We start from the raw sequence: 24926 nt of genomic DNA, 5'->3' as shown, positions 1-24926 counted from the left end.
TAGAAAGAGTGGAAATATAAAGTATTATTGAATGAATAAATGGATTGAGTAGCTGTAACAATTATTTGAAGTAAAACCTATTTCTTTCTGAAATTACCAGTGTTGTGTCACAGCGTCTCATCCGACATTGGCCGACATCTTCAGGTGTCCTTATAAGACTATTCTTGGCTTTCAGATTACTAAAACTAGCATCCCGTAAGCTGATATCCATTTAAAAAATCTGTTTGAAAGCAAGTGTTCCTGCAGTCAATTGAAACCTAAATGTTTTCTTCTCCAGGTCTGTCATGCTAATCCATCAGAAAGGGCTCGTTTCATTCGCTGCATCTATAACTTACTACAGTCATCTAGCCCTGCTGTAAAATATGAAGCCGCTGGAACATTAGTGACACTCTCTAGTGCACCTACTGCAATCAAGGTACTGCTTTTTTTTTGGTGGGGGGGTGCCAATTAGATGATAGATATGCTGTCTTATCACTTATGATTTAGTGACATTGCAGTTTATTGTGTTGTTATATGGCATTACATGGCATAGAAGTAACTACAAATATTAGAAAATTATTTGATTTCTTACGTAGTCTGACCTTCCTTCTTTTCTTTCTTGTTGCTTTCATATGTATATAGGGAGAGAGCAAGAGAGACAGAGAGAGAATAGCAGTAGTTCTAGTTTCTGGAGAATGACACTGGTATTTTAAGATCTCCACCCATACTTTAGTTACATTAAAAACTAGATCTAGGAAAATGGATACTGGATCCTAAAGGATGGACCCTAAGAAAGTTCCAGTGAATATTTTCAATAATGAAATATTTCTCTTTTTTAGTTTACTCTATCAAGACTATGTGAAGAACCCCTACTATATTCATAGAATGAACTGTTCTAGAAAGCCAGATTGTATAAATAGGAGAATTTACTGCTTTTGCCACCAATACTTTAAAAATTCTTCTCACTTTTTATTTTGAAATAATTTTAGACTTAGAGAAAAGTTGCAAACCTAGGACAAAGTTCCCATTACCCTTCACCCAGCTTCCCTTAATGTTCATGTCTTGCATAACAATTGTATAGTTGTCAAAACTAAGACATTACCATTGGAACAATATTGTTAGCTGAACTATAGACTTTGTTCAGATTTCACCAGTTTCTCCACTAAAGATCATTTTCTGTCCCAGGATCCAGTTTAGGATCCCATGTAGCATCTAGTTAGCATGTGTTAGCGTCCTCCACTCTGTGACAGTTCCTCAGCCCTTCCCTGTTTTTCATGACATTGACACTTTTGAAGAGTACTGGGTCAGTTTGTTTGTAAAATATCCCTTAATTTTGGTTTGTCTGGTGTTTTTTCCTAATCAGATTAAGGTTATGCATTTGGGCGAGGGGGAAATACCACAGAAGTGATGCACCAGTCTCAGTGTATCATATCTAGGAATATATGATGCTGATACATCATCCTACTGGTGATGTTAACCTTGATCATTTGGTTAAGGTGGCGTCTGCCAGATTTTTCCACTGTTGAGTTATGATTTTTCCTTTTGTAATCAATCAATATCTTGAGAAGATACTTTGAAACTGTACGAATATCCTATTTCTCCTCCGACTTACACCGACTAATTTTAGCACCTATCAGTGAATCTTTTCTACAACAGTTACTACTATGATATTCTAATGGTGATTTTCTATTACCCTTATTCTCCATGTATTATTTGGAGTTCTTCTGCAAGGAGGAGCTGTCCCTTCTCCTTCATCCTTTTTTCCCTCCCTCCCTCTCTCCTTTCCTTCTTTCTTTCTTTATATCAATATGGATATTTTATTCTGTGGATTATAATCCAATATTATTATTTATTTTATTGATCAAATTGTTCTAGCTTTGGTCATTGGGAGCTCTTTCAGGTTTGCTCCTTTGTCCTTTGCTTTTAATGACTCAGGGCCATCTTTATATACTTGATTTTTCGGTACCGTAATGCAGGTGTGTTAGAGTTTGCACCTAAACTAAAAGATGCTCAATAGCTAAACTATTTGGGATTCTCTGTCAGCTTTTTTCTCCCTTGTTCCTTAGGTTCAGTCCTTAATTTTTGGGGGGCTTCTCACTGCCGTGGCCTCTCCCATTGCGGAGCACAGGCTCCGGACGCGCAGGCTCAACGGCCATGGCCCACGGGCCCAGCCGCTCCGTGGCATGCGGGATTCTCCCAGACCGGGGCACGAACCCGCGTCCCCTGCATCGGCAGGCGGGTTCCCAACCACTGCTCCACCAGGGAAGCCCAGCCCTTAATTTTTGCCTGTTAACAAGTGTTTCTGCCTGTAACAGCCCCTTTTCATCCTTTCAATTTGTGATGCTTCTGATTTTTTGTAACCTTGAAAAAAATAATGAAATTTGTTAGAACTTAGGAAATAGAGGGACACATTCCTCTGGGAAAAATGCATAAACTTTTAGTGCAGTAGTGGTAAATGTATTTTGGTTTCTTGGAGGCTTTGTTTCTTATTTTCAGATTCTGTGTTTAAGGTAGGTGAATGTGTTCTTAAAATATATTTCTTTTTTCATACAGGCTGCTGCTCAGTGTTACATTGATTTAATTATTAAGGAGAGTGACAACAATGTAAAGCTCATAGTTCTGGATCGATTGATAGAATTGAAAGAACATCCTGCTCATGAACGAGTACTACAGGTAAGTGTTTTCTAAAAGAGAGAAATCATCAATAAAATCTTTTTTCAAATTGAGATAATTCCTAAGACTTACTGTCTTGGTTAGCTTAAATGCTTGAAGATTGGGCAGTTTAAATTTTGGTCAACTAAGGTGTAACTCTTGAAGCACCATAGCCTTTTGAGATATTGTCCTTGTTATAAAAAAACATTTCTAACATGAATTAATAAGTTACCTTTTATCTTTTCTATTTGTACTGCACTTGGTGTTCTTAGCAGTAGAGATATATTTGTTTTAATTTTAATATAATTTACATTTCTTGTAAAATAATTATACCAACTGAGAATAAAGATGATTAGATTCTAGAAAATTATCAGCATACCTATTTAATCTGTGAGAATGATTGTTATAAAATAAAGCCCCATGGTACAAATAGAGCTAAATTCAATGCTGATCCTGGATCAGAGTAACAACAAAAAATTTTCTATAAAGGACATTATTGGGACAGTTGGAGAAATGTGAATATAGACTCTATTATTTAATAGTATTGTTATCAATGTTAAGTTCTCTGAATTTGAGAATTTTACAGTGGTTACATAAGAAATTTTTCTTGAGTATACACTAAAACATTTAGGAGTAGAGAGAGTATGACAAAGCAAAGGTAACAAGATACTAACAACTGGCAGATGTAAGTGAAGGTTATACAGTTCATTCATTCTTAAAATTTATAGAACATTTTTATCAGAGAAATTTTTAAAAATAGAAAGTTTTAAAGAAGTAAAATATTTTGTTTTGCTATATTTAAAAATACTTACTTGCTATAGATTTTTAAGTATGCTTCTTTAAAATATTACAGTTTCCTGCAGAGCCAAAATAACATTATCACACTTAACAAAATTGTTAATAATTTCTTAATATTATCCAGTTTTCCCAGATGTCCCTAAAACGCCCTTTAGTTTTGTTTTTCCAGTTCATGACCAAACATCACATCTGGTTGTGATGTATGTGGTTGTGATGTATGGTTCCTTAAGTCTCTTAATTTGAGCAGTATCATTTTTTCATGATACTGACTTGTTCAAGAGACCAGACCAAATGTCTGGTCTCCTTCTGGATGTGTCTGGTTACTTTCTTTGTGTCATTTAGCTTGTTCCTCTGACTTTTGTATTTTCTGTAAACTGTAAGTTTGAACTAAAGCTTGATAGAGTCACGAGTAAACATTTTCAATATGAATGCATCATATGTGATATTATATACTTCATATTGCCTTATATCAGGCGACTCAAATTATCTGGTTTTTCCACCAGTAGTGATTTTATTATAGATCAAAGAATTAAGGTTATGAGGGACAGAATCCTTTATTCTACAGTTAGGATTTTCTTCTTGTGACTAGAAATACTGGTGTTAACTCTGGATTTTTTTATTCTTTTTCAGGATCTGGTTATGGACATCCTAAGAGTACTGAGCACACCAGACTTAGAAGTACGCAAGAAAACTCTGCAGTTAGCACTGGATCTTGTCTCCTCTAGGAATGTCGAAGAGGTAAAACAAAACTTTGACAGCACTTTGTAAGCTGTCAAGCCAAACATGATGTCATTCTCACTTATTTTTACTTTGTTCTATAGCTGGTTATTGTCCTTAAGAAGGAAGTGATTAAAACAAATAATGTGTCAGAGCATGAAGATACTGACAAATACAGACAACTCCTTGTGCGAACATTGCATTCCTGTTCTGTCCGATTTCCAGATATGGCTGCAAATGTTATTCCTGTGGTATGTAATTCCAATGATCTTAACTTTGAAATTCTCTAAAAATAAAAATTAAGAAATTCTAGTTATTTAACAGTTAAACTCTGGAAATCTCAACTGTCTGTACTCACTAAATCTCATAGTCAGAAGGGATCTTTATGTTTACTATTAAGCTCAAAAGGATAAGGACTGACTTCTTTCTCTTACATCTTCACCAAAAAAATAAACAACAAAAAAAATAGTGACAAAAATACTTCCACATATTACTGCAATTAATGTTTGTTACAGTTCCTAAAGTAAAATTATTCTGTGTGTATAGATTATTCAGTGGCATTTTACCTCTTAAAGTTGAAGGATTTAATTAGAGGAAAAATTAACATGCCCAGGATATTTTGTTTTCTGTCATTGTCAGATAAATGAGGTATGTTATTGTAATTTGAAATTTTGACTTTGAGCTCTGAATTTTCTCTAAAATGATTTTACTTTTAGTTACAACTTAGATGTGTCCAGTTAATTTATTTTGACTTGTGGATTTCCAGCTTCTGTTTTATCATGTGTTTTGTAATAAACTGAAAAGCCCTCATGACTTTGTTTACATAATGATGCTTGTCTCTCAACTTACGTTTTGTTGTGTATTTGGAAAGTGTTATTTATATTCTCTGTAAATTTGTTTATTTACTTATTTATTAAACCTTAGATAATTTTCCTTCTGAAAATATGTAATCGTTATCTATTTTTTTCTTTTAGTTAATGGAATTTCTCAGTGACAGTAATGAAGCAGCAGCTGCTGATGTCTTGGAGTTTGTTCGTGAAGCCATTCAGCGCTTTGATAACCTGAGAATGCTTATTGTTGAGAAGATGCTTGAAGTCTTTCATGCTATCAAATCTGTCAAGTAGGTTTAAAATCTGTTTAAATGTAAAGTCAAATAAGCATTTTACCAATTTCTGTTTTGTTTTGTTTAGTTTTGCGGTACGCGGGCCTCTCACTGTTGTGGCCTCTCCCCTTGCGGAGCACAGGCTCCAGATGCGCAGGCCCAGCAGCCATGGCTCACGGGCCCAGCCGCTCCGCGGCATGTGGGATCTTCCCGGACTGGGGCACGAACCCGTGTCCCCTGCATCGGCAGGTGGACTCTCAACCACTGCGCCACCAGGGAAGCCCCCAATTTCTGTTTTTAAGGGTCAGTTGATAGACAGTATAGGGGAAGCGAGGTGTCTCAACACATTCAAGACAAAATAAGACAAATGTCAGAAACATGTCACCCCTACTCTCACCCTTAGTTAACCCATAATCTATGCGCAAAATAAAATTTTTGGTACATGTGATGTAGGTAGGTTTCTCTATTCTCATTTCCTCTAAAACATTGTAAATCCTGAAGTGACTAAGGAACGTATTCTTAAAAGGTATCATTTTGGGGATACCATTATTATTTATATCCCCCCTTGAGCATTTACTGAAGTGAAGGATTGAAAATACAACCTAAATCTGAGCTGTTTCCTTTCAGATAGCCTTTGCTAATGAGAAAGGACGTTGCATCCAAGTTTTGCTTCATGTAAATCATCTGATAGACTGTAGTAGACTTGCATTATATCTGTCTGTATAGAAAAGAAGGGACTACAAAATTGGTTTTATGATATGAAAATGTATTGATATTTATGGAAGTGAGAAAGATTGCTTCCTTTCTGGGGGAAAAAAAACATATCAAAGTTTAGCTTTTGGCAGCCATAATCTCTTAGAGCTTCAGTTTCTAGAATATTTTTGAATAAATTTAATGAAAATCTTAGGGAATAGATGACTGAAGACTTTATTCAGTTTAACATTTTTTAACTAGAAAATGTTGCTTTCTTTATGTTTTTGGTCTTCTTGTTATGATCCTCTGCATTCCTTCCTTTTTCATTGTTCTTTTCAGCATCCTGCCTCTTCAGTGAATTACTTTTTATATTAAAATAATACATTTTTTGTAGTGGTAAGTTATAAAGTCAAATTTACCTTAAATTTGGTCCTAAATGGAAGATAACACCTTTCTGGGAAACATCTTGGTATTTTATTTTTACTACTGGGTTTACCAGTTGTAGAATGTTCCTAAAAATGATGGATAAGACACTTAATTTCCTTTTAATCCTTGTGATTTCAAGAGAGAATCAAAGAAACTTAGTCTTTGTTATATTCTTCCTTAATATTTCATCCATAGTCCCTCACAACTGCAGAATATTGTTTTCTTGCTTATGCTTAAATTCACAAAGAAAGATCACTGCTTCAAGATTTGTTGGCAGAATCAGTGTTTCAGAACTTGTATTCTTGCTATAGGATTTACCGAGGAGCATTATGGATCCTGGGAGAATACTGTAGTACCAAGGAAGACATTCAGAGTGTGATGACTGAGGTCCGCAGGTCCCTTGGGGAGGTATGTTTTACTTTTAGTAAATTCTACTTTATATGGTGATTTTTTACTTTAGTAAACTGACTTTTATGTGGTGATTTGCTTTTGTGTTTTTATTTAGTAGTTCTTGGGCTAAAGAACACTGAAAAAATTTTAATTACACAGATAATTAAGCCTTTGGGCAATGGGAAATTAGGAGAGTTGCCCTCCCCTGCATTGAGCTGTAACATCTGTTCTTGTGTCTGTATTATTTACCCTTCTGGGTAAGATTTTATTTGAACAAAAGGTTCTGTGTTTTAAAAAAAGAAAAAGACTTGTAAAACTTTGCTTAATCCTCTGCGTTATGAAAAAAGAATGCATATATTTAAGAACAAGGCTGACTTTAGAATATGTATTTATGTACTAAAACTGGCAGTATTTCCTCATCCAAACAACCATATGGTAGAATAGAAAGAACAGTGCTTGTTAGGAGCCTGGATTCCAGTCTTTCTTCTGCCAGTAATTAGCTCTGGGTCTTTGGATATAAGTTCCTAAACCTGACTGGACATCAGGTTTTTCATCTATATAATAAAGGAGTGGATAGATAATGATTGAAGACTCTTAGAGCTCTTAAGTTAGATGATAGACTGGTGTTGAGAAATAAGTACAAAGTATCTATTTGGTTTAAAAGAGGAAGTTGAAGTTATTATGTACAAATAAGTTAGATTTATTTCATTTTATGGAAGGATGGGTGCTGGTTTTGGTTAGTATTTCAAGGGAAGGGATGGAGAAGAAGAATAAGGCTTAGTTAGTATCGCCTTTGTCTTATAGTCAGTGTCCTAAGTATTTTCCTATTAAGTAACTTGTGTGGAAAGAATTAAGATTTCCATTTAACAGATTAGGAAACAAAGGCTCAAAGTGGTTTAATTAATTTGCCCAGAACCATACAACTAAAAGTGGCATCCAACTCCAAAGCCCCTGTTCTCACTGCATTATCCTAGGAAGGAATGAAAATTGAAAGCAGAGTCCCAAGTTCCAAAAATCCCTTTGTGGGAATAGTTCTGTAGAGAACTATAGAAATGATTGAATATTTAAATATGTTTTGCTTGCTACTGATATTATTACTAAATTGATGTTTCCAATTGATTTTTAGATCCCAATTGTAGAGTCAGAAATTAAAAAAGAAGCTGGTGAATTAAAACCTGAAGAAGAAATAACTGTGGGGCCAGTTCAGAAGTTGGTAACTGAAATGGGCACCTATGCAACACAGAGTGCCCTTAGCAGTACCAGACCCACCAAGAAAGAGGAAGAAAGGTAATTTGTGGCACCTGTGCCCTGCCAGCTACACCTCTATGATTACTCCTGTGTCTAAAACAGTCAAAGGATTTCTTTTTCTTATTATTGATAGTTTGCTCTTTTGCCCCAAATGGAAATTTTTGCCATATAAGATACTTGAAAGGAGAATGATGTTTTAAGCTCTTTCTCCCAGAAATTGTGTTAATAGTTTTAATCCTCTGCTCCTTATAACTGTTCTCATTGAAATAACTGTGTTCTGTTTAAACTAAAATTATTTTACTCATGTAGAAAATGCTAAGTGGAGGTAACTGGTGATATTTGAGTTTTGTTGCCTTTTTGCATTTGGAAAACATATTTTGAAGATTTTCCACTTCTAATTGATGGAATAAAATTTTGATGTTTTCCTCCTTATTTTGTTCTCAATATTATAGTGAAGTTGATGAAAATTTGCCTAAAATTTTAATGGTTACTATGTACTAGGCATTGGGCTAAATAAAGAGTTTGTCTCATATAGTCTTTGACAGCATCCTGTTGATTAACCACATTTTACAGAGGAATTTGAGGCTTGGAGAGGTTTGCAACTTACCCAGAGGGACACAATAAATAAATAGATAAGCTGGGGTTTGAATGTAGCTCATTAGTTTCAGTATATGCACCTTTAACCATTTTCTCTTTCCCTATTCATTTAGCTCTTTTATCATTTGAAGATAAGTGTTAAAGCCATGTGATTTTTTCTTTTTCCTTTTTTATTCTGAGAGCTAAAGAGGGAACCATAATTGAGATCCCTATCACTGAAGGGTGGCACTGAGAGTATTCAGTAGGCTTCCTTGAGTCCTTTATACACAAGCTGCCTGCGGCTGAGAAGTTGGTGGCTTTCACTTTCCCTGATTGCTTTGCAGACCTCCCCTTCGAGGATTCCTTCTGGATGGAGATTTCTTTGTGGCTGCCTCGCTTGCCACAACTCTGACCAAGGTTGCCTTGCGCTATGTAGCTTTGGTTCAGGAGAAGAAAAAGCAAAATGTAAGTTCATTTACCCAACAAATGAATCTTGAGAGCTTATGCTCTAGTTGGGGATATGGACAAAGTGATATAGCATAACATATATACAACCTAATGATTGTAAAATTGACAAAGTAATGTAATAACAATAGCGCGTGATTAGTCCAGTGGAAGTGATACAAGGGTTTATGAGGTTATTTCTGCTTGCTGGGATTAGTCAGGGCCCAGTGAAGGAAATGTCTCTCCCTCCAGCGTCTTCATCCTGTCAGTTACTGTCTGTTTTATCCTAGAAGTGCCTCTTAAATGTATTCCCATTTCTACAGTTCATACCTTCATCGTAGCGTCTGACCATTCTGACTGTATGCCAATTTATAATAATGTACTTTGATTCCACCCAACCCCTACTACCATCCTTTGTGTTATTGTCCTATATTTTATTTCTACATGTCATGTTATCCACCCTATGATGTATTGTTATTATTTTTGCTTTAAATAGTCAGTTATCTTTTTAGTATATATGCACCATTTCTTTCCGATTTCTTATTTATCTAGTGTCCAGACTCAGGTAGGGAAGGGGAACATACTAAGCAAGTTGTAAGAAGTTGAGAGCTGAGAACAGGACAGAGTTCACGTACCTTCCTGGGTGGGTTTTTGTTTTTGTTTTTTCATATTTTTCTTCATGGTAAAATGTACATAACATAAAATTGACCAGTTTAACTGTTTTTAAATGTACAGTTCAATGTCATTAAATACATTCAAATTGTTGTGCAGCCATTATCATTATCCCTCTCCAGAACTTTTTCATCATCCCAAACTGAAACTACCCAGCAAACAGTAACTCCCCATACTCCCTCCCCTAGCCCCTAGCAACCACCATTCTACTCCTCTCCCTCTATAAATTTGCCTATTCTACATACCTAATGTAAATGGAATCATACAATATTTGTCCTTCTGTGACAGGCTTATTTCATTTAGCATGTCTTCAAGGTTCATTTGTATGGAAGCATTGTCAGAATTTCTTTCCTTTTTAAGGCTGTATAATATTCTGCTGTTTCTGTATATCCATTCATCCATTATAAATGGTCAATTTTCTTCCAAGTATTTTTTTTAATGAGAAAAAAGTTATATTTGCCCTCATATTTACCACTTATGGTGCTTTTCATTCCTTTGTATAAATGCAGATTTCTATCTGATATTTTCTTTCTGCCTAAAGAACTTGATTATTTTTATAATGCAGGTCTCCTGCTGATGAATTCTCTCAGCTCACATTTGCCTGAAAAAAATCTTTACTTTCATTTAAAAAAAAAAATCTCTGTGGTAGAATTGTGAACATTTTTATTTTATTTTTGTTCATATCTTTTTTCACATTGCTGAAATAATGAGTGATGTAATAAAAACTAATGAGAAAAAAATCACTCATGGTTAAAGCACTGAAGTACAAATCTTGTTAATATTGTGGTGGAGACAGAAACATCAAAAGATGGAATTACATTACCAGATATAGTAACAAAAATCTTTCCTTCCTCAGAAAGAGTTTATTATGGCTTTTAATAATGATCACGTTTTCCCCTAGTAGTGATCATTTTGTGTTTTACAATACTGCAGTTTCACTTAACTTTATAACATTTTCCCATGTTATTCTAAACCCTTCCTAATCATAATAATATTTAATAGCTGCATAATAGTAGTCCATTAGATTCTTTCATTTACTCAAACCTCCATATAATTAGACATTTTCTTTTTAGATTAGGGACTTTCAAAGGATTTTTTTTTTAAATTTCCATCATATAGATTTCCTTATAAATCCATAAATGAGATTTAGAGGGTCGGGTAAAATTACAAGGTGTATTATCTCTTTTTTATTGACTAATTTTATTTATGGGCAGTAATTTACTTTGTAACTCTCTGTGGGCCATTATTTATTTATTCAGGTCTTGTCTGTTCTTTAAATTATGCTTTTTAAAAAGCTCCAGCATTTTATGTCTCAGTTCTGCAAGTTGGGAGACCATTTGCTGATACCTGCTTAAGAGAACCGGGTTTCTGCTAACATACCTGGTTCAGCAAGTTTGTGACCTTTGGTACGAGGCAGAAGGAAGTTTGGTTGTTTATCACCATACTGGCTCTCCTTCATTTATGCCTTTTCCGACACTCTTCATTTTTTCATGTAGATCTGACTTTCTCTCTGGTATCATATACCTTTTGCTTAAAGAATTTGCTTTAACTTTTCTTGTAGTGCAGGTCTGTTGGCAGTTAATTCTTTTGGTTTTTGTCTGAAAAAATCCTCCTTCATTTTTGAAAGATATCTTTGCAGATATTCTAGGTTGACAGTTTTTTTCTTTTAGTACTATAAAGATGTTGCTTCATTGTCTTCTGGCTTTCGGTACTATCAAGATGTAGCTCCTGTGTCTCTGTGTGGAATGTGTCCCGTTTTCTTCTGGCTTGTTCTGGATTTTCTCCTTATCACTATAATTTCAAGTTTCAGTAATTTGATTAGGATATGCTTTGGTGTGGTTTTCTTGTTTGCTTTTGGTTCATTGAGCTTCTTGGATATGTGGTTTTGTAGTTTTCATCAAATTCAGGAATTTTTTGGCCGTTATTTCTTTAGCTACTTTTTTCTGTCCCCCTCCTCTTTCCCCTCCTTGTGGAGACAATATCTAGGCTCAAAGGATTATTACACTTACTCTTCTGAGGTTCTTTCCCAGGCTTCTGGTAGTTTTTTCACGTATGTATGCTGATCAGTACTTAGCCAAAGACATTTTGACAAAGACATAAAGCATGTGTCAGGATAATGCTACATGAGACTAAAAAAGTAAGTCGAATTCACTGGTGGAAGACCTTGAATAGCAGGCTGAGTGATACAGACTTCAACATGAAGGCTGTAGGAAATCATTGAAGGTATTTGCATGTGGAGTGAAATGATTGGTGCCCAATAAAGATTAAGATTGTAGGTAATCACACTTAGCATCACCAGTAACAGGATAACCTGACATTATGTGCCTCCTAATGCAATACAAGAAGATATGCAAAACATCACCTATCTTGTACTCTAACTAAAAGTGGAGAACATTCTGTAGAACAGCTAGCCTGGGCTCTTTAAAAGAAATCATTGTGATGGAAAACAACACAGAAAACCAGGGGACTGGTCTAGGTTAAAAGGGGCTAAGGAGAATAATAGTCAAATAAAATGCATGAAACTGGTCCTGGATTTAAAAAAAAATCTTTATGACGATTTAGTTCAATTTGGAGTGTAGTAGATATATTTTGGAACTGTTACATTTCTTAAGTGAGATGATGACATTGTGATTATAAAGGAAACTGTCCTGATTCTTAAGAGATGTATGCTAAAGCACTTATGAGGTAAAGATTCTTACTTTCATATGTTAAGCCAAAAAAATAATTGTACCTATATAGGTAGAGTAAGAAAGCAATTACAGCAGAATATTAACAATCCGTGAAGTGTATCATTCTTTTAACTTTCCGTAGTTGGAAAGATAAAAGATAGCATTGGCCTGTGAGGGGTTAGAGTAAGAGAAAATAGTTTGAAAACCACTTCTGTCTATCACTTAAGGGTTAATGAAGATTTTAGAGGGTGGCAGTTAGAATAGAAAGGAGGGAAAAGGGTGCAAAAAAACAGGGAGATAAAATCTAAAATATTTGAAGTCTTATTCAGGTGAAGTGAAAATTAGGTTTATTTCTTGGATTGTGAGTTATAATAAAGTGACATTATTGCATTTGAAGAAGCCTGACAATAAATAAGCCATTTCTCTCCTTATCTAGTCTTTTGTTGCTGAGGCAATGTTGCTCATGGCCACTATCCTGCATTTGGGAAAATCCTCTCTTCCTAAGAAGCCAATTACAGATGATGATGTAGATCGAATTTCCCTGTGCCTCAAGGTCTTATCTGAATGTTCACCTTTAATGAATGACATTTTCAATAAGGAATGCAGACAGTCCCTTTCTCACATGTTGTCTGCTAAACTTGAAGAAGAGAAATTATCCCAAAAGGTAAGGTATATATGATAAAGCCATAATAGTGCTTTTTGGTTTTATTGTTGTTGCTGTTGATTTTTCAGTCCTCATGTGTGAGGGCTTGTCCCTGTTGAAGGCCTACAAAAAGCTATCTTTTTTTCCATATTAAAGAGAGATGGTATATTGTATTTTCAACACAGAAAGAATCTGAAAAGAGGAATGTGACAGTACAGCCTGATGACCCCATTTCCTTCATGCAACTAACTGCTAAGAATGAAATGAACTGCAAGGAAGATCAGTTTCAGCTGAGTTTGCTGGCAGCAATGGGTAACACACAGAGGAAAGAGGCAGCAGATCCCCTAGCATCTAAACTTAACAAGGTAACAAAATGTCAAATACACTGGCGAGTTATTTAAATTGGCTACTTAAGAAAGTAGTAATCAGGAAGTTGTTGGTCTTGCTGTTTTTTAAAGGAAAAATAACTAGAACAGCATCAGTTTTTGTCAAGTTACTCTGATTGACATGTTCATTAAACATGAATTGAAACTCGGTGGAGCCTGATACTTTACTATATGATGGCACTGTTAAGTCCCAGAGATGATTTTTAACTTGTTCCAGTTGTGTGTCAAATTACCATAAAGTGAAACATAGCGCTGAGGGATCCTTAGTGGTTGACTAAAACTTTTAAAAGGTAGGGCACTACCCAGAGATAAACCCACGGACATATGGTCACCTTATCTTTGATAAAGGAGGCAGGAATGTACAGTGGAGAAAGGACAGTCTCTTCAATAAGTGGTGCTGGGAAAACTGGATAGGGACATGTAAAAGTATGAGATTAGATCACTCCCTAACACCATACACAAAAATAAGCTCAAAATGGATTAAAGACCTAAATGTAAGGCCAGACACTATCAAACTCTTAGAGGAAAACATAGGCAGAACACTCTATGACATAAATCACAGCAAGATCCTTTTTGACCCACTTCCTAGAGAAATGGAAATAAAGACAAAAATAAACACATGGGACCTAATGAAACTTCAAAGCTTTTGCACAGCAAAGGAAACCATAAACAAGACCAAAAGACAACCCTCAGAATGGGAGAAAATATTTGCAAATGAAGCAACTGACAAAGGATTAATCTCCAAAATTTATAAGCAGCTCATGCAGCTCAATAACAAAAAAACAAACAACCCAATCCAAAAATGGGCAGAAGACCTAAATAGACATTTCTCCACAGAAGATATACAGACTGCCAACAAACACATGAAAGGATGCTCAACATCTTTACTCATTAGAGAAATGCAAATCAAAACTACAATGAGATATCATCTCACACCAGTCAGAATGGCCATCATCAAAAAATCTAGAAACAATAAATGCTGGAGAGGGTGTGGAATAAAGGGAACACTCTTGCACTGCTGGTGGGAATGTGAATTGGTACAGCCACTATGGAGAACGGTATGGAGGTTCCTTAAAAAACTAAAAATAGAACTACCATATGACCCAGCAATCCCACTACTGGGCATATACCCTGAGAAAACCATAATTCAAAAAGAGACATGTACCAAAATGTTCATAGCAGCCCTATTTACAATAGCCCGGAGATGGAAACACCCTAAGTGTCCATCATCGGATGAATGGGTAAAGAAGATTTGGCACATATATACAATGGAATATTACTCAGCCATAAAAAGAAACGAAATTGAGCTATTTGTAATGAGGTGGATGGACCTAGAGCCTGTCATACAGAGTGAAGTAAGTCAGAAAGAGAAAGACAAATACTGTATGCTGACACATATATATGGAATTTAAGAAAAAAAATGTCATGAAGAACATAGGGGTAAGACAGGAATAAAGACACAGATCTACTAGAGAATGGACTTGAGGATATGGGGAGGGGGAAGGGTAAGCTGTGACAAAGTGAAAGAGCGGCATGGACATATATACACCACCAAACGTAAGGTAGATAGATAGTGGGAAGCAGCCGCATAGCACAGGGAGATCAGCTCGGTGCTTTGTGACCGCCTGGAGAGGTGGGATAGGGAGGGTGGGAGGGAGACGCAAAAGGGAGGGGATATGGGAACATATGTATATGTATAACTGTTTAAATTTGTTATAAAGCAAAAAAAAAAAAAGATAAAAAATAAACAACTTTAAAACAAAAAAAAAAAGGTAGGGCACTAGCCTCTTCCCCCACACCCTGCCCTCAAGTTTCTCCTGTCCCCTGCTACTTTAAACAGGACAGTTACACTTTTATAGTCTTAATGTATTGAGTTCCGAATAGGATTTCTTTAGGAAAATTGTTCTAATCTCTCTCTACTCAGATATTAAATTTACAAATCTGGTTTAATCCTTCTTCCATTAGATGAGTAACAGTCTCAAATTGGTTTTGTTGCCCAAGATAAGATCAGTGGCAGAATAGGAACTACTGAAACAGTTTTCTCCCTTAGAATTGGGAATTGATATTGATGATATTACAGTTATAAAATTTTTCAATTTATTTTTTAAAATTGTGGTAAAGTTTACATAATATCAGATTTACCCTCTTAACTATATTTAAGTGTACAGTTCAGTGGCATTAAGTATATTCACATTATTGTGCAACCATCACCACCGTCTATATCCCCTGAACTTTTTTCATCTTACAAAGCTGAAACTCTATACCCATTAAACAATAAATCCCCATTCCCTTCTTCCCTCAGCCCTTGGCAACCACATTCTACTTTTTATCCCAATGAATTTGACTATTCTAGGTATGTTATGTGGAATCATACAGTATTCTTTTGTGACTGGTTTAGTTCACTTAGCCTAATGTCTTCAAGGTTCATCCATTTTGTGGCATGTGTCAGAATTTCTTTCCCTTTTAAGGCTGGGTAATACTTAACTGTGAATATATACCTCGTTTTGTTTATCCATTCATCTGTTGATGGACATTTCGGTTGCTTCCACCTTTGGCTGTTGTGAATAATTCTGCCATGGATGTGGACGTTCATATATCTCTTCGAGGTTCTGCTTTCATTTCTTTTGGGTTAAACCCAGAAGTGGAATTGGTGGATCATAGTGATTCTGCTTTAATTTTTTGAGGACCACTATACTGTTTTACATAGCAGCTGCACTGTTTTACATTCCAACCTTCAATGCAGAAGGATTCTGATTTCTCCATATCCTTGCCAACACTTCCTTTTTATTTCTTTTGTATTAACCATCCTAGTGGATGTGAAGTGATATCTTATTGTGGTTTTGATTTGCATTTCCCTAATGATTAGTGATGTTAGGCATCTTTTTGTGTGCTTATTGGTCATTTATATATCTTCTTTGGAGAAACATCTATTCAAGTCCTTTGCATATTTTTTAATCTGGCTGGTTGTTTTCTTTGTGTTGAGTTGTAAGATTTCTTTATATATTCAGAATACAAGTCCCTTATCAGATATATGATTTGCAGATATTTTCTCCGATTCTGTGGGTTGTCTTTTCACTCTGCTAATAGTGTCCTTTGAAGTAAAAAAGTTTGTAACTTTGATGTAGTCCAATTTACCCATTTTTTTCTTTTCTTGCTTATGTCTTTGGTGACAATATTACATTTTTAAAGTACTATATATACTCTGGATGTTTTTTAAAAAATATTTTTTGGTGGGGGAACATCTAAAAATTTATCTTTGTGGAATTACAAGTGTTTCTTGCTTGTAATTATTTTTCCTGAGTTTGGGTAACAGCTAGTGAGTTTAGGTGCTTAGGGATTTAACTGAAAATGTATGCAAATCTATTCAGTTCCTAAGTTGGGATAATGTTTAATGTATTTGCTGAACATATTTAACATCTTTCTACTACTGAGCTGTAAAGTGTAGCACCTGTTATTTATTTATTTATTTTTTTTTGCGGTATGCGGGCCTCTCACTGTTGTGGCCTCTCCCGTTGCGGAGTACAGGCTCCGGACGCGCAGGCTCAGCGGCCATGGCTCACGGGCCCAGCTGCTCCGCGGCATGTGGGATCTTCCCGGACTGGGGCACGAACCCGTGTCCCCTGCATCGGCAGGCGGACTCTCAACCACTGCGCCACCAGGGAAGCCCCAAGACCTGTTATTTTTAATGTCTATGTTTCAGTTACCATGTCTACATTACAAAACAATTTTATTATACATTTCAAATGACTGGTCTAATCTAAGCACATCTGTTAATTACCCAACAGACTTAGTCATTTGGCTAGGATATGTTTGGTTAAATTGTCTCAGTCATTTGATTATCTTTATTTTTGTTTGACAGGTCACCCAATTGACAGGTTTCTCAGACCCTGTATATGCAGAAGCTTATGTTCACGTCAACCAGTATGATATCGTCCTGGACGTACTTGTTGTGAACCAAACCAGTGATACCTTGCAGAACTGCACATTAGAGTTAGCTACTCTGGGTGAGGAAATTTACCATAACAGAAAGATATCGTTACATAGTAAATCTTTATGACAGATTGTTAAGAGAAGTGCACAAGTTTTAGTATAAGAATTCTCTTGAGCCCTTTGTGACATTTTGAATCAACTCTTAGTTTTACATTTTATATTTAGTCTCCTTCTCCAATTTTCTGAACCTCTGTGATACTGACTTTCTTATGCTTATGCTCTTGGTATTCAGTGAGCTTGATCCAGCATATGTCAGTTTTTCTAGATTAAATAAGAGCTGTTTAACTTACAGATTTACCAAGTAGTTTAAAGTTTTAATTGCCTTAGTACAGAACGAGGTATTTTCTGAGCCCATAACTAATACATACCATGTGTGGCCAAAGTAATACATCATTATCACATTTAGCAATGTGAGATTTTTTTTTCTTCTTCTTAATATAGACACATGAATCAGACTTTTTCTGGTCATTTATACATATAGCTTTGAAGTTAGAAAATATAAATTGTATACAGGAACAGTGCACTGCCCCTAGGAAATTCCATATGGCTTAAGCAAGAGTTAAGGGACTTTAAGAAATCAAGGGAGAACAGTTCTGCCCTGTCTTCCTCAGCATAGCTTGAGGCCTATATAAAGAACTGTGTTTCTAAGAATTTGCAGTCCTTTCTTCAGATTGTTTTATCTTTGTAATGGAGTGTATAGTTTAAGACTTAAGCTTTTGAGACGTCTGTATCCATTCACTGAAATAAAGCAGTATGCCCAGAGTAACCCCCACACACACACATGAATTAAATATAGAATTATTCTGAGAAGCCTATTACCTTTTAAAAGAAAATGTGCATTTTGATGTGAATAATAGTGTTAAATGATTTCTTTATTTTGTCCTTATATTTGAATCATAACCTTTCTCTTGTTCCTTGTTTTGCTAGAAACTATTGAGCTATATACATTTTAAGGTTTTACGATTGGAGAGGTTAATATGTATGTCTTTTTAGCCATGTCTAAATTTTTTTCCAGGGGACCTGAAACTTGTGGAAAAGCCATCTCCTTTGACTCTTGCTCCACATGACTTTGCAAATATTAAAGCTAATGTCAAAGTAGCATCAACAGAAAATGGAATAATTTTTGGCAATATAGGTAAGGAATTGTTTTATAGTATGTGATGTTTGGATATTTTATTAAAGAATTTCTGTAATGAGTAGCTGTGTGACATTTCTTGAGGACAGGACTTGAATCCATTCATTCATTCCTTCATTTATGGGGCATCTGCTATGCTATTCAGTGTTGTACTGTGTTCTGGATATACAGAAATGAACCAGATAGAGTCACTGTCCTCAAACTGTCAAGCAAAAGGAGGAGATAGATAAGTAATAGATTACAATACAATGTGATAACGGCTAGTTTATATACTATGTGCTTTGGGATCATAGAGGGAAAATGCTAACAGTATAGAAGGCTTTATAAAGGAGGAAGGTATGTTATCAAAGGATAACATTTGAACTGAGCCTCAAACTGTGTATAGGCATTTGTTGCCGGGCCACCTAGGGATTAGCTTGTACAGAGGTATTCAGTCAATAAGCTTTCTTTTTTAAAAAAGCAATTTCTGTGGTAGGAACAAAAAAATCTCTGTCCTCAGATAGCTTCTAGTTGAGTAAGGGAAAACAGATATGTGAAGTAGATATGTGCAGTACATAACGGTAAGTGCTATGAAAGAAGGCTGTGCTGGGTGAAGTGGAAGTCTATGAAGAGATTGGGTCAGTTCTCTCAGAGTGGTGGGGGGTTGGGAGGAAAGGTAAAGGAAAGGCTTTGTGGAGGAGCTGAAGTTCAAGTGGGGTTTTAAAAGATCAGTAAATGGTCTACAGATAGACAGAGATTCAGTTAGAACAAATGCAAGTAGTTTGATATACCTGGAGTTTAGAGTGCGCTAGAGGGTGGTGGTAGAAGAGAAGGAGGTTGGGAAGGTTAGTGGCAGCTATATTATACTTGTCATGCTAAGAATTTCGGACTTTATCCTGGAGATAGAGGGCAGCCACTGAGGAATTATTAGTGAGTGAGTTACATGATTAAATATTCCTGTGGCAGCACTAAAGAAGACTGATTGGAAGAGGCAAGAAGATTAACTAGTAGACTTGCAGTAGCACAGGTGAGAGATGATGGAGAGTTTGAACCAACACAGTAGTGGCTGGGATGGAGAGAAGGGCTGAATATAATAGATATTAAGGAGATAGAATGGTTACTGATTGAAGAGGAAGTGGCTAGAGCAACGCTCAGATTTCCTGCTTGGGTATGTTGGGTTGGTGTTTATGTTAATCACCAAAACAGAACAGAGAAGAGAAGGACAAATTTGAGAGAGATGATAAGTTAAACTTGAGGTTAAGTAATGAAGTGTCTTAAGTTATTGAAGGGCAGTTTGAGATGAGTCTGGAACTTGAATGAGAGGTCTAAAGTAGAGATGAATATTTGTTTTAAAACCATAGAAATGGAAGAAATCACCCAGAGAGGGCATAAAGAGTGAGAAGAGGGGAGATTTGAAAACCGAATCCGAGAGAACAGCAATATTAAGAGCTGTTTGGAGTTTTTATTCAGGGTAGTATTAAAGCTGGTCAGAGAAGGAGAAGCCTACAAAGGAGGTGCAGTTAGAGAAGCAAGGAAAAATTCTGAAGAAGTATCGGCAGCTGCAGAAGATCCCTAAGAGAAGGGCCCTTTGGATTTGACAATCAGTGATACTAAAACGTTTCTTATGACCTGTCTTGGGCAGTGGTGGTGGGTTGAAGACTGCATAGGACGTGGAGAAATAAAGATAGTGAGTGTAGGCCACTCTGAGTGTGCGACCTTGGTTTTGATAAGAATGAGAGAGAGCAGTAGCCAGAAGAGAAAGAAAGGATGAGGGAAGATTTTTTTTTTTGACGATGAGAGGACCTTGACTATATTTATAAACTATAAGGGAAGAAAGTCAGTAAAGAATATGAAGGTAAAGACAAAAGAGGTAATGATTGATGGAGTGAGGTCCTGAACCAAAGCAGGCATCACAGATGGCAGCAAGTATGATCCTTGAAGAGCAGAGGCCATACTTGTCTGATAGGAAAGGTAAGTAGGTGAAAGTTGATTCAGAGAAAGATACATTTATTTTTAGAGGTGGGGCTGAAAATTAAAGGAACTTATTCTTGGTAACCTTAGTTTTCTCCAAAAGTAGGGTGGGGGAATGTCAAGAAAACAGGCTAAAAAAAGGTAGGCTCCAGTCAGATTATGACTTTCTACCATGGAAGAAACAGTTATAGAAGAAAAGGTCTTGTATCATTATGTACTATGGCTCAGCAATATTCATCCAGAAATATTAGTTAAGCATCTGCATGAGAACACTACTACCTGTGTATCCTTCTACAGTGTCTAACACTGCAACTGCTATGTAAGCACTCACTGAGTTTGAATCCTAGCCTCCACCACTTAACCAGTTCTGTGACCTTGAGCCACTTAATTAAGTTCTCTTTGTTTTTACTTCTCTATAAGATGGAAAATAATAATACTATAACATAGGATTGATGGTCATATTAAATAAGTAATAATTTGTAAAACACAGAGCCCACTATATAATAAGCAAAACTATTTGCTAATGTCATAGTTGTTATTTGGAAATATTAAAATTTTTAATTAAAATTTGCCTGTGGTGATTGGGGATCTTTTTATATGTGTATATTGCAGTTTACGATGTCTCTGGAGCAGCAAGTGACAGAAATTGTGTGGTCCTCAGTGATATTCACATTGACATCATGGACTATATCCAGCCTGCAACTTGCACTGATGCTGAGTTCCGTCAGATGTGGGCCGAATTTGAATGGGAGAACAAAGTTAGTCCTTGGGAGATTTCCTTGAACTCCTTATGTTTCTTTTTGGCTAGTGTTGAGGGATTCTCTGATAAAATTAATCCCTCTAATAAGTGTCAGATGTGAAAAGCAAAGTCTTTCAGTATCTGTGCTTAGAAATTAGCTTTAACTGGAAAGCATGCAAGTGGTTTGGTTAAGTTACGGTTTTAAATTGGTGAGAGTAACAGTTCTATAATTAATCTGATTGTTCAAGACATTATAAACAATGTTCCATCCCTTGTATGTATGAATAGTAACTTGCTATTGAATCCAGTGTCCAGTAGAAGCTTTGCAAAGTCAGTGCCTGCTAGGGAACTTTGTTCCTGTAAGCCTTGATTTTTATTAGAAATATTTTATATACAGCACGTTGATTGTCTGTGAAGTTATCTGTATCTGAAAGTTCTGATACCAACCTACAGTTTGTTGGATTTTGTAGAAGGTGTCATTTACTTTTTGTTGCCTACCCTTTCCACCTAAATACTTGGAAGGAGATTCTAATATGACATACGAACGATTGTCTTTTCAACCCCAAGATAAGAAATTCACAACTTTCTTAAAGTAAGAGCTATAACCTCGACTTTTTTCTCTCCCTCTGTACAGGTGACGGTTAACACAAATATAGTTGATTTAAATGACTATTTACAGCACATATTAAAGTCAACCAACATGAAATGCCTCACTCCGGAGAAGGTAAAATTTGCCCGTGTACTTCTTAAATCTGATAGAGAGTAAGATGGTAGATTCTTGGCTTTCTTATTCCCTCTAGTGTATTTTGATATTATTTAGCCTGAGAAAAGCAGTGTCATTCTGGACTAGCTAAAAGAAGTTATCCCATAGAATGTATGAATCTGCTGACTGCTTTCTACTGGAATAGGAACAATATCTGCTTGTTCCTAGTGCAGTGACCCAACTGAATAGTCACATTGGTTTTTCTTTTCAGTCTTCTCCCTCTTGGCTAAAGGCTTATTCCACAATAGTTCACGATACTGGATTAGAAAATGTCCATGATCTCTTCTGTTGGCTCTGATTGTGGGTCATAATATATCTGCTCAAGTATGGAATTGTTAATGTACTTTGATTTTCTGCTATGTTTGTGTATGTATGAAAAAAGACTAGAAAGAAAGACCAAAAAGTGAAGACTGCCAGGGAATTCCCAGGAATTTGTTTTTGAATTTCTGCTAACTTTGTAATATTGATTTAATCATAAAAGAATGCTGCCAGACAAGTAGGTTTTAATTCATATATTAGTCTATTGAACACATACTCCAACAAACATTATATGCCCAATACTCTGTGAGCTGCTGGATGTACAATAAAGAACAAAATAAAAACAGTCTCTTCCTTCATGGAGCTTAGGGTCTGGTATGGGCGGCAGGCAGACAGCTCTAAACAAAGAACATATAAATACAAATAAGGATAGGTGCTATTTCTTTAAAATCAGTTTTTTGAGGTATAATATAGATGCAGTAAAGCTCACACTCTTTACATTTATAGTTCTATGAGTGTCAACAAATTCACACAGTCATGTAACTACTACCACATGATAAGTCCTGTTTTAAGTGGTAATTTTCCTATGCTATTTGGTCTTGCTTATGTGTAGTTCTCTAGTAGAGTATTGAATTCATCACAAATTTCTTCCAGGCACTTTCTGGTTACTGTGGCTTTATGGCAGCTAACCTCTATGCTCGTTCCATATTTGGAGAAGATGCACTTGCAAATGTCAGCATTGAGAAGCCGATTCAACAGGGACCAGAGGCCCCTGTTACTGGCCACATAAGAATTCGTGCAAAGAGTCAGGTAACAGTTGGGTTTTTTTGAGATGGTCTCTGAACTAAATAAAAAGAGAAATAATTTATGTCTCTTTATTTCTATATGTAGCATCCTCTGTCGTACCAGTGTTTCATGCATTAGATGCATGTATATTCATAATAGTAGTATCCTTGAATAGAAGTATGACTTTACCACATTAAAATAGCCCACCTTTTGGGCCACTCATTCTGTTTGTTTGCTTAAAATCAGATTAATTCCCATGGGGTGTTTGTGAAATGGGTTCTTCAGAGTTTTTTGAAATCCAAGCTACAAATCTGGTGACTATTTGTAAATCTAGCACTAAAAGTACTTAACCAAGTAAAGTTTTGGTGAGTTTCTTTTGTACATCCTTGGTTTTATTGTTGATGTGGTATCATTGCATGGAGGCTTGGTTAAGATAGAATAACCTACTGATTGTACATAGTTTCAATAATTATAAACATCTTCATTCTTTCTTACAGGGAATGGCCTTAAGTCTTGGAGATAAAATCAACTTGTCTCAGAAGAAAACTAGTATATAAGAGTAAACAAAAAAGTCCTTGCAGCTTTACAGTTAAAATTTAGGTATGGGCTTACTGGACTCCAACATATTTTGTACTCTTTTGTGCTTTATGTTATATAGAATCTGAGTTCATGCTGAATGCATTCCAGCCAATAATTTATAGCCTTTCCCTTAAATCAAGATTGATTTTAAAATTATAGTTTGTCTTTTGTCTTAACAGTTCTGAATGTTGTCCTCAAAGTATATAATGTTTCTCACATGTATTAAGACCATTTTCACAGTACAATAAACAGATCTATTCCTAAATCTTTTGTTACTTTATAAATAAATGTGTAATTACATAATTTTAGTTATGAGAAATGAATTTCTTTTAGTTGGGTTATAGATTTCTATTATAAATTTAAATTGTTGTTTGAGTCGTGAATATATGAACTTTATTAAGAGAATTTACAAATGCAGTGATATGATATGAGATAGGCCTTGATTTACTTGACTGATTTTTACTAATTTAATATTCTAACATCAGTATCTGTAAGAATGCCTTACCATGTTCTAAAGGGCTTTTCTCTGAAATTTAGGTCCAGAAAGATGGTATCAAATACCTTGAGAAAACAGGTCAATCTTCATTTTAAGAGAGTACTATGAACTCTGACTAAAATAAACACACTATTAATTATCCTGAATCATAATGAAAAGTAGATAATCCATAATAGATTTTTTAATCATTCACCTTTAGCTTTGGGTATTCTTTTATGTTTGTTAGGAATTAAATTGATTCCAACCAGTTACTTGAGCTGCACTGGGAGGATTCAAGTCCAGAGGATTCAAAAAGCTGTCCTGTTGCCATGTTGCCTCTATGCCTCACTCCCTCCTCCCCTTTTCCTCACTTTACACTAGGGCTGGGCACCATCACCTCCCAATATGATTCCAAATGCCCTTCTGAGCTGAGTTCCCTAGGGTCAGATTGTGCTGTTCTTTTGGCCCTTGCTTTCCTTGGGGATGATTGAGGTAGTCTGCTCTTTTAGCTAAGTCTGAACACTAAACTATTATACTTTGTGTTCCAGCTAGGATTCAGGCTGCATTCAGGATGAGTCCATAGATAAGGTCTGTGAAGGAGTGAAAGCAGCATCTCCTATTTCAGCACTTAAGTGAGAATGGAATGATTTGTTTGGCGTGTGAAGGAGATTGATACCTTGTATGATGTCAGAAACTTTGAAGCCACTTGCTTTTTTAATCAGAGAGAACCAGAGGACTATAGGGCATTTGAGATTCCAGAGCACTGAGATCTGAAAAGAAAGTCAGTGGCTACCAAATGGGAAAGATACTAGGAATGCTGGAAGGGGATCAGTCTGATGCAAAGTCAAGGGTTGGA

General features: G+C 35.9%; 1 protein-coding gene across 1 annotated transcript in view; it reads left to right on the top strand.

Annotated features, from left to right (window-relative positions):
* Positions 1 to 23832, top strand: part of COPB1 (COPI coat complex subunit beta 1) — a gene marked incomplete at its 5' end in the record, with an annotated part of 33156 nt that extends 9324 nt beyond the window's left edge. The window contains 16 exons of the mRNA XM_079707501.1: positions 278 to 415; positions 2533 to 2652; positions 4060 to 4167; positions 4251 to 4397; positions 5121 to 5266; positions 6679 to 6775; positions 7884 to 8044; positions 8926 to 9046; positions 12803 to 13030; positions 13195 to 13374; positions 17255 to 17399; positions 18401 to 18520; positions 21083 to 21228; positions 21844 to 21933; positions 22885 to 23040; positions 23514 to 23832. Of these exons, the coding sequence (XP_079563627.1) occupies positions 278 to 415; positions 2533 to 2652; positions 4060 to 4167; positions 4251 to 4397; positions 5121 to 5266; positions 6679 to 6775; positions 7884 to 8044; positions 8926 to 9046; positions 12803 to 13030; positions 13195 to 13374; positions 17255 to 17399; positions 18401 to 18520; positions 21083 to 21228; positions 21844 to 21933; positions 22885 to 23040; positions 23514 to 23573 (2163 nt within the window). The 3' untranslated portion in view covers positions 23574 to 23832. The remainder of the gene's footprint in view (positions 1 to 277; positions 416 to 2532; positions 2653 to 4059; positions 4168 to 4250; positions 4398 to 5120; positions 5267 to 6678; positions 6776 to 7883; positions 8045 to 8925; positions 9047 to 12802; positions 13031 to 13194; positions 13375 to 17254; positions 17400 to 18400; positions 18521 to 21082; positions 21229 to 21843; positions 21934 to 22884; positions 23041 to 23513) is intronic.
* Between the last annotated feature and the right edge of the window lie 1094 nt (positions 23833 to 24926).

This window comes from Hyperoodon ampullatus (assembly GCF_949752795.1).
Source record: "Hyperoodon ampullatus genome assembly, chromosome: 7".
In the NCBI taxonomy this organism is placed as follows: domain Eukaryota; kingdom Metazoa; phylum Chordata; class Mammalia; order Artiodactyla; family Ziphiidae; genus Hyperoodon; species Hyperoodon ampullatus.
The sequence above is the reverse complement of the archived record's forward strand: the minus strand, read 5'-3'. Positions and strand labels throughout refer to the sequence as shown.